At 35.1% G+C, this 12,298-nt stretch overlaps 1 protein-coding gene across 1 annotated transcript; it reads right to left on the bottom strand.

Moving 5' to 3' along the window:
• Positions 1 to 1,258: 1,258 nt before the first annotated feature.
• LOC145061492 (receptor-like serine/threonine-protein kinase SD1-8) lies at positions 1,259 to 6,508 on the bottom strand. Its single transcript, XM_079008974.1, has 7 exons — positions 5,149 to 6,508; positions 4,590 to 4,748; positions 3,838 to 4,031; positions 2,431 to 2,641; positions 2,101 to 2,338; positions 1,837 to 1,987; positions 1,259 to 1,687 (listed from the first exon to the last, which is right to left on the bottom strand). Exons 1-7 carry the CDS (start codon positions 6,482 to 6,484, stop codon positions 1,379 to 1,381), a joined length of 2,598 nt encoding a protein of 865 aa, XP_078865100.1. The 5' UTR covers positions 6,485 to 6,508; the 3' UTR covers positions 1,259 to 1,378.
• Positions 6,509 to 12,298: the final 5,790 nt, after the last annotated feature.

A 12,298-nucleotide genomic window follows, 5' to 3' on the forward strand; every position in this document is an offset into this window, starting at 1 on the left:
TCGGCCCTTTATTTATTGCAAAGTATGATGGTTGTCTGTGTGATAATTATCATTGTTCACACATTGCTTGATGATAATGTAATTTATGTATGTTATTGTGTGGTAGTGGTAGGGGTGAATGGACCCCATAACCGATTGAAATAGACCGGAGGGTAGGTCGGATACCCATTGGATTGATATCCGACTATACATTGATATACTGAGTATGGGATAGATCTGCATGCTTATATGCTAGTTGCTGATATGTTTAGAGTGGTAGATCTGCAAGACTACCTATGATTTTGTCTGCATGATCACCTATATGTTGCTTATGTTTGTTATCTATTATATGTCGATATATTGTTGTGGGTTGAAGTTGTATTGCTTTGTTCTGTAGCAATAAACCCGTGAGCATTCCATATATGAGCTTAGGGCCGGTTGGCATGCCAGACTCATACTAAGGGCTCGGGTGCATTCCAGATATGAGCTAAGGGCCGGTTGGCATGCCAAACTCGTTCCGAGGGCTTGAGGGTATTCCAGTCCGATGACCGGGTGGACCCATTGTGTATCGGCATTTCAACTTGGGGTATTCCATCCCGATGATGACTGGACCCGAAGGTTGATTGGGTCTGGGTATTCCAACCTGATTGTTGATTAGACCCGACATGTTGTTGTATATGCTATTTGTTTGTGGGTTGGTACTTTGGGGGAACTCAATAAGATTTGGCTTACGATTTATAGTTGTTGTTTCATGAACTTCGGATGATCGCGGAAAGACGAAGGGGTGATTTACACATCCTCTATTTATGACTTATGATTTTGGGATACTCTGATATGGTTAAACAATTTGGAATTAATGATTTTGTAAACATTTTATGACTATGATTTTTTTTTAAAGTTTTAATTTATTGTGATTCATGAGTCGTTATAGTCATTTTCCCGTTTTAATTTGTCACATAAATGTCGCGTATACGCAAAGTAAGCTGTAAAATAAGATAATCAGTCACAATGATAACATTTGAATATTTTTACAAGTTTGTTGGTCAATCGTATATAAAAAAGAGTAATTAGGTTCACATGGTCATGAGCTTTTATCATGGAGAGTGCATGTGTAGCTAGTTGTCAGATTATTTTCATATAAAATATTATTTGGAAAAGACATTTAATTTTGATTAAAATTAAGGTTTTACAACAAATTAGTTGAAAACTCTTGTATAGCACGAACAAACCTCTGCTTTATAATACAAATCATTCAATCCAAAATTCACACTTGCTAACATGACATAATCTACGTTTCTCTTAAGAAAATAATATTAAATATTAATAAACCAACGTTAATTAAAGAAAAAGAGAAAACATGATGTACAATTGATGCTATATGGCAATCAACATAGTTTCGCTATCTACCATCTAGTATCGACATTGTGATCCCGTTTGTGGTCATGGGATCGTCACTTATGTTTGGAGATTCTGTTTCGTTATTTATATTTCTAGTAATCAATCCAGGGTGCTTTGGTTGTGGCATTCGCACTGTTTCACTGCTCAATAGCAACAACACCTTTGACATACTAGGTCGATCTTCTGGTTGTCCTTGAACGCATAACAATCCAACTTGTATGCACCTCAAAACTTCATTCTTTGAATATTTGGTCCCAAGAGATTCGTCTAGTAGTTCTAAAGCGTTGCCTTCGTTCCATAACGTCCATGCCTAAAAATATTGTTTTCATCACAAATACAATTATTTAACAATACAAGGACCAAAATGAACTTGACCGTAAGGGTATGATTATTATTTTATTGAATATATAATATTAGAATTACTTTGAAAGTTTTAAAAATGTCACAAATTGTACTTACTTGTCCAAGAAGGTTCATTTTGTTACTCGTGTTGAATGATCCTCTATTCCTTTTACCGCTTACTATCTCGAGAATCAAAACTCCAAAACTAAAAACGTCTGACTTGGTTGAGAAATGGCCCTCCATCGCATATTCTGGTGACATATAACCACTACAAGAAATTTAACAAAAGTAATTAGAATAATTAAACCAATTAAAAATGCAAGTTACATCATTTAAGAGTCAAAGATATTCAAATTTATGAGGAAATAGAACGATACTTACTATGTTCCAACCACTATCTTTGTTTCCGCTTCTGTTTGATCGCTTCCAAAAATCCTTGCTATACCAAAATCTGAGATTCTTGGATTCATTTCTTTATCTAATAAAATATTACTTGCTTTCATATCTCGATGAATGATTTTAAATCTTGAATCATGATGAAGATAATGAAGACCTCGTGCGGTCCCCAAAATATTTTCTAGTCGGATTTTCCAATTGAGTTTCATGCTTTTCTCTTTATCTATAATGATTTTTGAAGAACACCGTTCAATTTCAACAAAATAAACTTAGGAATAAAATGAAATAGAAAATAAACGTATGTGATAAACTTACCGAAAAGAAACGTATCCAAACTTTTATTTTCCATGAATTCATAAACCAACAACTTCTCTTCAACCTCAATGCAACAACCTAGTACTCGAACAAGGTTTCGATGTTGGAGTTTTGCAATTAATCGAACCTCGTTTTTAAGTTCCTCAACCCCTTGCGCACAAACACTTGAGAGCCTTTTTACCGCTATAATTTCACCTCCTGGTAATGTACCCTATATCACCAACAATAATAATGCCACTTTATCTTGTAAGATGTGTTGAGTACGTGTGTTTAAAACCAATATATATATATATATATATATATATATATATATATATATATATATATATATATATATATATATATAGGTAAAGGTTCAAATGAGAACAAAAAAGGTTAAAAACCGTAAGAACCTCTAATTTTAGATGTTTATAAAGGGTTTAGGGTTTAGGAGTTAGGGTTAAGGGTTTAGGGTTTAGGTTGTTTATAAAGAGTTTACAGTGTTTATAAAGGGTTTAGGGGTTAGGGGTTAGGGTTTAGGGTTACCCTAAACCCTTTATAAACATCTAAAGTTAGAGGTTCTTACAGTTTTAACCTTTTTTGGTTCTCATTTGAACCACTCCCTATATATATATATATATATATATATATATATATATATAGAGAGAGAGAGAGAGAGAGAGAGAGAGAAAGAGAGAGAGAGAGAGAGAGTTAGGTTCAAATGTTTTCACTATCTATTGTGTGCCTGTATGATTGATTCTGGACCAATCATTTTAGTTATTTTAAGAAAGTAATTAATGTTTATTAAATGTTGAAGATGTAATTAATACCTATTATATCTTCAACATGTAATATGCATTAATTACTTTTTTAAAATAACTAAAATGACTGGTCCTGAATAAGTCATACATGCACACAATAGATAGTAAAAACAAAATAACTTAACCCTATATATATATATATATATATATATATATATATATATATATATATATATATATATATATATATATATATATATATATATATATTCAAAATTTTAGATACAGATCTTAGTAAATGCATTTTACATGATAATACTATATATTGAAGTTTTAACCAATGAATTTATAATATTTAATTTTTCACACAACCTAATTGCATGTTAGTTACACTTAAAAAAACAACATTGCACCTTTTATTGGTGATTACTCCATCCAATTTGAACCAACGGATTCATTTTAATCATATAGAGATTTTCCCCCAACTATTTCATCCAAAAACCAGAATAATTTTATTTCAAATAAAAATGTATATTTTGAATTTTCATGTAATCCAAGTATCCAAAATTTTCAAAAATCGCGATTTATATTTTCGGATTATTTAAGAGTGGATTTTCAGAATTTTGGATATGGTGTTTGAAATCACTCTCTTTAACAAGTACTTTACCTTGTACACACACCCGAAGCCACCTTGCCCAAGTTTATTTGTGTCTGCGAAGTTGTTTGTAGCCACCGCCAGTGTTGTAAAATCAAATAATGGTAATTCGAGTTCGTCCATGACTGTGTCACTACGATAATCTCTCCTACTTGGTAGAATAACCCCACTATTTAATATGATGTCTGCCGCTCTTTCTTGTGGACCTAATTTGGATCATAGCAAAATATATCAAAGACAAAGAAATTAATATGATAATCTATATATACAACAACAACAACAACAACAACAACAAAACCCGGGAATCCCATCATTAGAATGGAATTTCCTCGAAGTCTGAGTTGATGAGTATGCATGGTATATCATTAACACTCAAGTCTCCGTAGACTTAAGATCGACTCATCACTAAGATGACCTCCCACATTTACACAATGATAACCTTCATTGAGTCCAATTAATGTTGCTCTTTAGTCCATTGTGTTTGTTCATATATCTAGTGTACGTTTTCCTGCATGTATTTGACCAATGTATTCCTATTTTGTTTTTTCTGCAAACGATTGTTTCCATGATTTGAGCCTCTAACCTTCATTTCTACGGTAATCTATATATCATGACATTAAATATTCAAACTCTTTATTAGTTACAATGATATATACGTTAATAGGTGGATGTGATTATGAGTTACTATCAATGTTATTTTAATGGTACTTCCATATTTTAAAATTATAAAAACAAGGTGTTTGATTCTAAATAATAAAAATTACCTTCTCTATTCCAGGATTGTGTTTTCTTCCTCTTCAAGTAGAAGAGTATCAGTAGACATATGAGCACCACAAAAGCAGTACTGATGCTGATGCCCACAATTTTGCCAACTTTGCTGCCGTTATCTTTGGTAGTTGTTGGTTCCTCTATTAATTTGGTATCTGCAATATTTATTCATGAGATACAAATAATTTAAGTATTCTTTGTCCAAAAAAACCAACATGTGTGAAATAGATAGTTCAATAAAAACATTTGACTTTAATGGTGTACATGTGTAAGTTTCTTCCACCCCTATTTTTTAATAACTCATTCCATTGACTAATTCTTTTTTTAGTATACACTTACCTTTTGTATATTAATGATTTTATATGTTTTACCATATCCGATCTTTAAATTTTCTAAAGATATACATACAGTTGTTTAAATGCTTAATAAAGTATTATTGTGATAGGAAGTTTTACTCTTTTTTTAGTTTTTTTTTAAACGAACAAAACTAATTTACTTATTAACGCACGAATCATCACTTCATTGTAGATTTTTGGATTGAAATTAGAAACATACCCAAATCAGAAACTCTAACGTAAAGATCCTGTGCCTGTCCACCATCTTCAGACTCAGCATACTGCCTCATATCGATGAGATCCCCTTCCCAAATAACACAACCCGACCCGCCATCAGTGATATTCATATTAGCATAAGCAGCACAAGAACAATTCCTTTTGCAAATCTCCCCACACTCGCTCAAATTCATCTTCCTATCAACAAACGCTTTCGAGCTCTCAGGCAATTTCATGTTCTTCATTGGCAGAAACCCGTCCGACCCGCAATCCAATTTGGAGCTCCGAACACACCCAACAAAACCATGTATTACATCATCCCATGCTTCTTTGTTTTTTGGCTGGAATCCGGTCATACATTTGCATATAGGTATAGCGTTTGCATCACAAACACCAAAAGGACCACATGTACTATAATGATCGCAGACATTAACAGGGAAAGTCCAGTAGATCTTCCAGGCTTTTGTTGTTTCGACCCAAACGTATCTTTCATTTATCCCAGAAGAGTTTATAATTAATCGCGAATAAATAGAACTATTCAGCAATTTAAATGAATAGTTAATCTCATCGGAATTATCTGTAAATTCAAACTGCATAATACTCGCCCCTTTCATCGCCGGTGCACCACTAAACCTCTTCCCGTTCCAAGGCCCAGTCCGCCATGTTATTGTTTCGTTGTGCTTCAACAACACCTCCGGGAACCCGTTGAGATTCATTCTGAAAGAATAATCACCAGTCGCCGGATCATTGATCGTCTTCCACGGCCGTAAAAACCGATGAATACCAGATTTTCTGTCCCATCCCAGTTTCATCTCCGGCAATAGAGTATCAGTTGGATAATTAAAGCTTTGCCAAATATAATTCTCTGGGTTTTCATCGTTTTCCGGACGAAGCACAAAGTTACCATTGTCCAAAAGCTGCGCCACCGTCTTCACCATCTTTGTAGGCTGATTTGTCGACCAGACGGTGGTTCCCGTTTGATTTACAAGCACCATGTTGCCGTTGTTGGCGATAGTTAAGTTCCCGGACGATGAAGTAATGGGATTGTCTCTATTAGCAACCCAAACGTATGTTTTATGCTGAATTCGCTTGTACCAAATGCCTATATACAAATTATTGTTGCCTGGATTGAAGAACCCCAACTCAAAAAATTCACCCTTAGAGACTAGAGTTTGATTGATTGTGAGGGGTTGTGAGGGTGTGATGGTGTCAATAGCTAGAGAGCGAAAAGGGTACAAGAGTGACAAGATGAAGATGAAGATGGAGGTGCTGACATGGCTATGGAGGGTTTTCATTCTTTGAAAGTTACAGCTTAACACTAACAGAATTTTTGTGTTCATTGATTTGTGGGATTGAAGGTCATATGAAGGTTGTCAACTTCAAAGAATTCGTGGAGATGGTGGTGTTTATAATTTTTTTAATTCTTGAATCCAGTTTGATAGTTGACTTTTCGGATGAAACTTGATTAATAATTTACGGAAATTATATTGCATGTACCTCAAGAAGTCAAAGAGCAATGGCAAGTAAACTAATGTGGTTAACTAGGGACAGACTTAGAAACGGTCAAATTCCGAAAGAAGAAATGCTTAAAATAGTAAAAACTGTTGTGTATATATAATTCTCTGGTACCGAGGTCACAGATGAAAAATTTTAAAATAATTTTGATTAAATCATAACTCGTTTATTGAAAACTGAAAATAAAATCTTTACTAATTGATAAATGTATATGTTTTGTCAGTAATGTGATAATAACATAATTACTGGTTGAAATTAAGAAACCATAGTTTGAATATTTAAGTATAACTTTTATATTTTTTCTTCTTTCTTTGACGTGGTGGCATCCATATTCTTATTTGATATATAATCAAAAATAAAAAATAATAAAATAAAGTTAATAATTTGAAAGTAAAAGTTACATAGGATTGCTAGCTCATTTTGATTCAGGAATTGAATAATAATCAAATAGCAAATAAATGATAGTTGTAAATCATGTGAACAATCAATTATTTTAACAAAATTATTAGTTTACATTTTTATATTATTTGTCTTTAATTTTATAACTTATGATTATAACTAATATTTAAAATGCTTTGACTATTTAAGTATAAATTAATTAAAAATATTCAATGATATATAAGTTAAATTTACTTACAAAATTGTTGAAAATAATATATAAAATGATATTATTAAATTTTAAACGACACATCCAATTATATTTAAATAAAACATTTAAATTATTAATAATTTGAAATCGTAATGACTAATCAAATATTAAAAAAAACTATTAATTTACAAAGATAGAAGTTATGTTAGTAAGTTTATATTATTGTAATAAAATAAATATATAAACCAATGTGATAAATTAAACATGACCGTAATTTCATAAACATATATAAACTCAACACAATAAAATGTAAATTAAAATGCTATACGAAATGTGATTTACTAAAATTAAGTTTTTTATATGGAAAATTGAATCAATTGAAAAGAAAAAAAATCATTCATAAAAATGTCATTATTATATAACAAAGTATAAAATAAAGTAATATAAGAAACATATATACGAACAAAATAAAAATAAATTACAAATTAAAATAATGAATAACCTATGTTAAACTAAAAACAAATCAATAATGTTTAAACAATTGAAGTTAAAACTATAAAGGCTTAACAATTTAAATTGATGTATAGGAATTAGTTGAGTTTGTAGAAAATTAAATAGAAAAGTATTACTTCAAAAAAGAAAAAAAAAAGAATAAAACATAATAATATAAAATTTTCAAATAATAATATTCATTACGGTGTAATTATGTTATACTTAAAAACTTCACATTTTTACAATTCAAAATATTATGTATTTTGGTAGTTAGTAACCTATGATATTTATGTTGATTCTCAAAAGAATATGTGTTATTCACTTTACTAAATATAAACATGTTATATCTATATTTTAATAAAGAAAAGGTAATAATAAACTAAAAATTAACAATAAACATGTATATATTTTAAAACTACGAGGGGCAAAGTTGAAGTTTGGTTAAAGATCATTAAAGGTTTCTTTCAATTCAAAGCTACAGTTGTCACGACACATCGTCTCGTTAATTGTTTTCCTCAGGCGATTAGTTGTCTTTGTTGGGTATAAATGTTGTGTCTGTGTGTATAATAGAATAGTCTATTATGTTATCGGGCTTGGGCCTGTCCAACCGTTCATTTATTATTAGGGTTTGACTATTTAAAGTGCATGCATGCACCGTGTTTTGTAATCTTGAAGATAGCCTTGTAACCCTATACGTCTCTACAGTAGTAGTTCTTGATCGAGCTCTTCTAAGGCGTGACTTTAAATCATTAAGCATATTCTGAGTCTTTCTTGTGTTCTTATTTTCATTACATGTTTGAATCTTTCGATCATTAGAGATTTTATCTCAACAGGTGGTATCTGAGTAGGAGATTTTGTAATATATACGCATCTCTTCTATTGAAAGAAGCTTTTAGGGTTTCCTCAATTTTTGGATATTGCTTCAGCCGTCATTATTGTTCATTCAACTGTTGACGCTGATCTTGATCTTAATATTACCCTAATCGTGTTTACACATCTGATTCATACAGGCTCTCGATCTATAAAGATGTCTGACGAGTCTCATGTCAACTCCATAAACCTTTCCACTGGCATTAGTTTGACTACAATGATCCCCATTCTTTTTCCAAGTGACTACGAAGTGTGGGCGCTACATTTTGAAGACTATGTTCTCGACCTATAAGACAATGGCTATATGATCTGGGACGCCATCACCGTAGGGACGTTTATTCATCCTGGAACCAGGAGAGTGATTAAAACTCAGGATGACTATAACAAGCTTCTTCTTGATGTGAAGGATATTCCACAAGATGAGAAGGAAAAGTTGATTAGCAACATCAAAGCAATGAGGATTATTAGGCTTGCCTTACCACTAGACACCTATCGTTTAGTTAGTTTATATGATACAACAAAATGAATTTGGGATAGACTTAAGGAGCTGTACTCTGCTGATGTTGATTTCTAACATTCGACTCAAACAATATTGCTGTCAGAGTTTGGAGCCTTCTTGCAAAAGCCTAAAGAAAGTTTGGATCAGAACTTCAATCGCTATAATCATCTTCTCAGAAGGATGATGAAACATAAGATTAGATGAGAGTTTATTGAGCAAAAAGTCACATTCATGAATGGTCTAAGGTCTGAATGGAAGGCTGTTGTTTCTACGGTAAAAGCACACGAGCAATTTAAGAACTACACGTTGGCTAAGCTTGTTGGTATCCTAAGGTCACATGAGAAGGGAAAATTGTTTCTGAAGTTGGTTCGCTGGCACTTGTAGCTAAGGGTAAAAAAGCTATGAAAGATGATGATTTGGAGTTTGAGCTCTCCGATTGTGAACTTTCTAAATAAGATTTTGCAATGATGGTGTCTGTAACGACCCAATTTTCCAGTCCAAAATTTTCATTTTTAATTAATTGATTTATAAAAAACATTTATAAGAAAACACCAGCTAATATTAACTTTTCATAAATCCACAACTCATGTCTGAAAACCGTTCACAAAATAAAACAATGTCAGAGTACAATCGCAAGAAACTCTAATACGGAAAACCAACGTGTGTGTATGATATGCCGCTACCGCGCCAGCTCCTTCCCCTTCGCTGAAGAGGTACCTGAAACCAAAACTGTAAACTGTAAGCACGAAGCTTATTGAGTTCCCCCATCGTACCACATAACATACAATCACGTAACATACATACTGCCAGGAAATTCTGGGGTGCCTGACCTACCCGGTACGACCATTCTGGGATGCCAACCTACCCGTGCGACCATTCTGGGGTGCCGTCCTACCCATGTCAATCCATTCTGGGGTGCTAACCTACCCGTTTCAAGCCATTATGGGGTGCTGACCTACCCGTCGGTCCTAACAACCGACCCCTTGGGGACTATTCCACCCCTCCTGCTACTATCACATATATCATAACATAAACATACTATCAGACATATCTGGGTTGTCCGAACTACCCTTTGGTCCTAACAACCGAACTTGGGGACTATTCCCCTCCTACTACCGCTATCACATATAACATATCATGTCAGCATATAAACATATAATCATATACTGTCAGACATATCTGGGGTGTCCGAACTACCCTTCGGTCCTAACAACCGAACTCTACTACTATCACATATAACATATCATGCCAGCGTATAACATATCAGGTAGTAGCAAACCTAGATGATATCACAAAGACAATCATCTAACATACAAATCCTACTGGTGGGCCGAAATTGTGGCCGTAGACCCACCGCTACTGGAAGGTAACTCACCTCGATCAAGTAGCTGCTGTCAAACTGTGTGGGAAGTCTCTGCCTGCTGCCGCTTCGAAAATCCTCCGGCTACAATCCCCACAAAACACTCAGTCCGAACTGATATCTATTCTTAGGGCAAAATAACTATTTTACCCTCAACCAAGTCCAAGTCAAAGTCAATCTCAAGTTGACCGGACTCGCCGAGTCCCTAACCCTTTATCCGTCCTTAACCACAACTCGACTCGCCGAGTTTGGCAATGACTTGACGCGTTCCTCTGCTGTATGAACATCAAATGATCCTTCATCCGACTCGCCGAGTTGTATGAACAACTCATCGAGTTCATCATCACTCTTAAGGAGATTGCCTTGGACTCGCCGAGTTGGCTCATGCACTCATCGAGTACTATGAACTCCCGGACTATGGCTTAGCCCAATACGTTAGGTCACTCCCTTGGACCCTCTAAAACCTTTCCAACACTCCACTGGGTCTCTTCGACCCATAACATAAAAGGGGAGTCTAACCTCAGACTCGCCGAGTCCCAAGAACGACTCGCTGAGTCGATACTGTCCAAGTCTATTTCTTGATTTCTGATGTACAACCTTTGATCAAAAGATAGATCTAAGCCCCTAGACTCGATCTAGCGCGTAAAGTTACGAACTTTACGTGCATGCATGGAAGAATGATCCCAAATGACTCAAAAAGGAACTCCCAACATGCATGAGGCTTTCCATGGGTTCTAAAACAGTTGCTTTCTGCATTAGGGTCCCTCAAGGACTCTGGATCCGAAACCCTAGCCATCAACCATGCTTGCAATCATGGTTGGTTGCCAAAATGGCTCTTAGAAGCCCTAACTTCCTTCAAGAATATATCTATAATAATAATGAGCAAGTTGTAAACTTTATACCTCAAATGTACTACAAAAGATGTTCAAACTCGGATCCCTCTAGCCTCCTCTTGTTCCTTCAAGCTTTTCCTTCCTTCCTTGGATCACAAAGGCACCAAAATCACTCAAAAGGTCTTAGATCCTCACACACACGATTAGGATTTGCTATGGGGGTCTTCTGGGAGCAAATGGAACGAAGGGTGACTGAATGAGATTTTTAAATAGGGTGCAAACCCTCAGATTAGGGTTTTTGTCCAGACAGTGACTACTCGTCGAGTCCGGGACCTGACTCGTCGAGCCCATAGCTTAAATTCTGCGTCCCATCCCGCTTCTACTCGGCGAGTCGGTCCTTCAACTCGCCGAGTCCAAGGCCAAAATGCAAATATATATAAATAGCTAATATAAGAAATACGTACCATGAACCGGGTGCTACAAATCTCCCCCACTTACTTTAGACTGCGTCCTCGAAGTCTGCTGTTCGTTCCTGAAACAGCTCGGGGTAATGCTCCATCATCTCGTCCACCGGCTCCTATGTCCATTCTGATCCCTTCCGGTGCTGCCATTGCACCTTCACAAGCTCCACCCTCTTGTTCCTCAAATCCTTCGACTTCCGGTCGAGGATTGCCACAGGCCGCTCGATGTAATTCAGGCTGCCATCAACCTGAATGTCCTCCAAGGGCACCCCTGCCGAGTCGTCCACCAGGCACTTTCACAGCTGAGAAACATGGAAAGTTTTGTGTATCTGACTGAGTTCGGCTGGAAAATCCAGCCTATATGCCACCTTGCCCACCCGGGCTATAACCCTGAATGGTCCAATGTATTTGGGTCCCTACTTGCCCCATTTCCTTAATCAGATAATGCCTTTCCATGGAGACATCTTCAGGAGAACCATATCCCTGACCTGGAACTCCAGGTCTGATTGGCGCTTATCGGCATAGCTTTTCTACC

This window comes from Lactuca serriola, chromosome 7 (genome assembly GCF_051521515.1).
Source record: "Lactuca serriola cultivar US96UC23 chromosome 7, Lser_US96UC23_V15, whole genome shotgun sequence".
NCBI lineage: Eukaryota > Viridiplantae > Streptophyta > Magnoliopsida > Asterales > Asteraceae > Lactuca > Lactuca serriola.

What these genes read in the sequence shown, in the direction of transcription:
- LOC145061492 (XM_079008974.1), bottom strand. Translation starts at nt 6,484, where the DNA reads ATGAACACAAAAATTCTGTTAGTGTTAAGCTGTAACTTTCAAAGAATG. An exon ending in AAGATAGTGGTTGGAACATA is followed by an intron (nt 1,988 to 2,100) that starts GTAAGTATCGTT and finishes AATTTCTTGTAG; the next exon opens with TGGTTATATGTCACCAGAAT. An exon ending in AAATGAACCTTCTTGGACAA is followed by an intron (nt 1,688 to 1,836) that starts GTAAGTACAATT and finishes CAATATTTTTAG; the next exon opens with GCATGGACGTTATGGAACGA.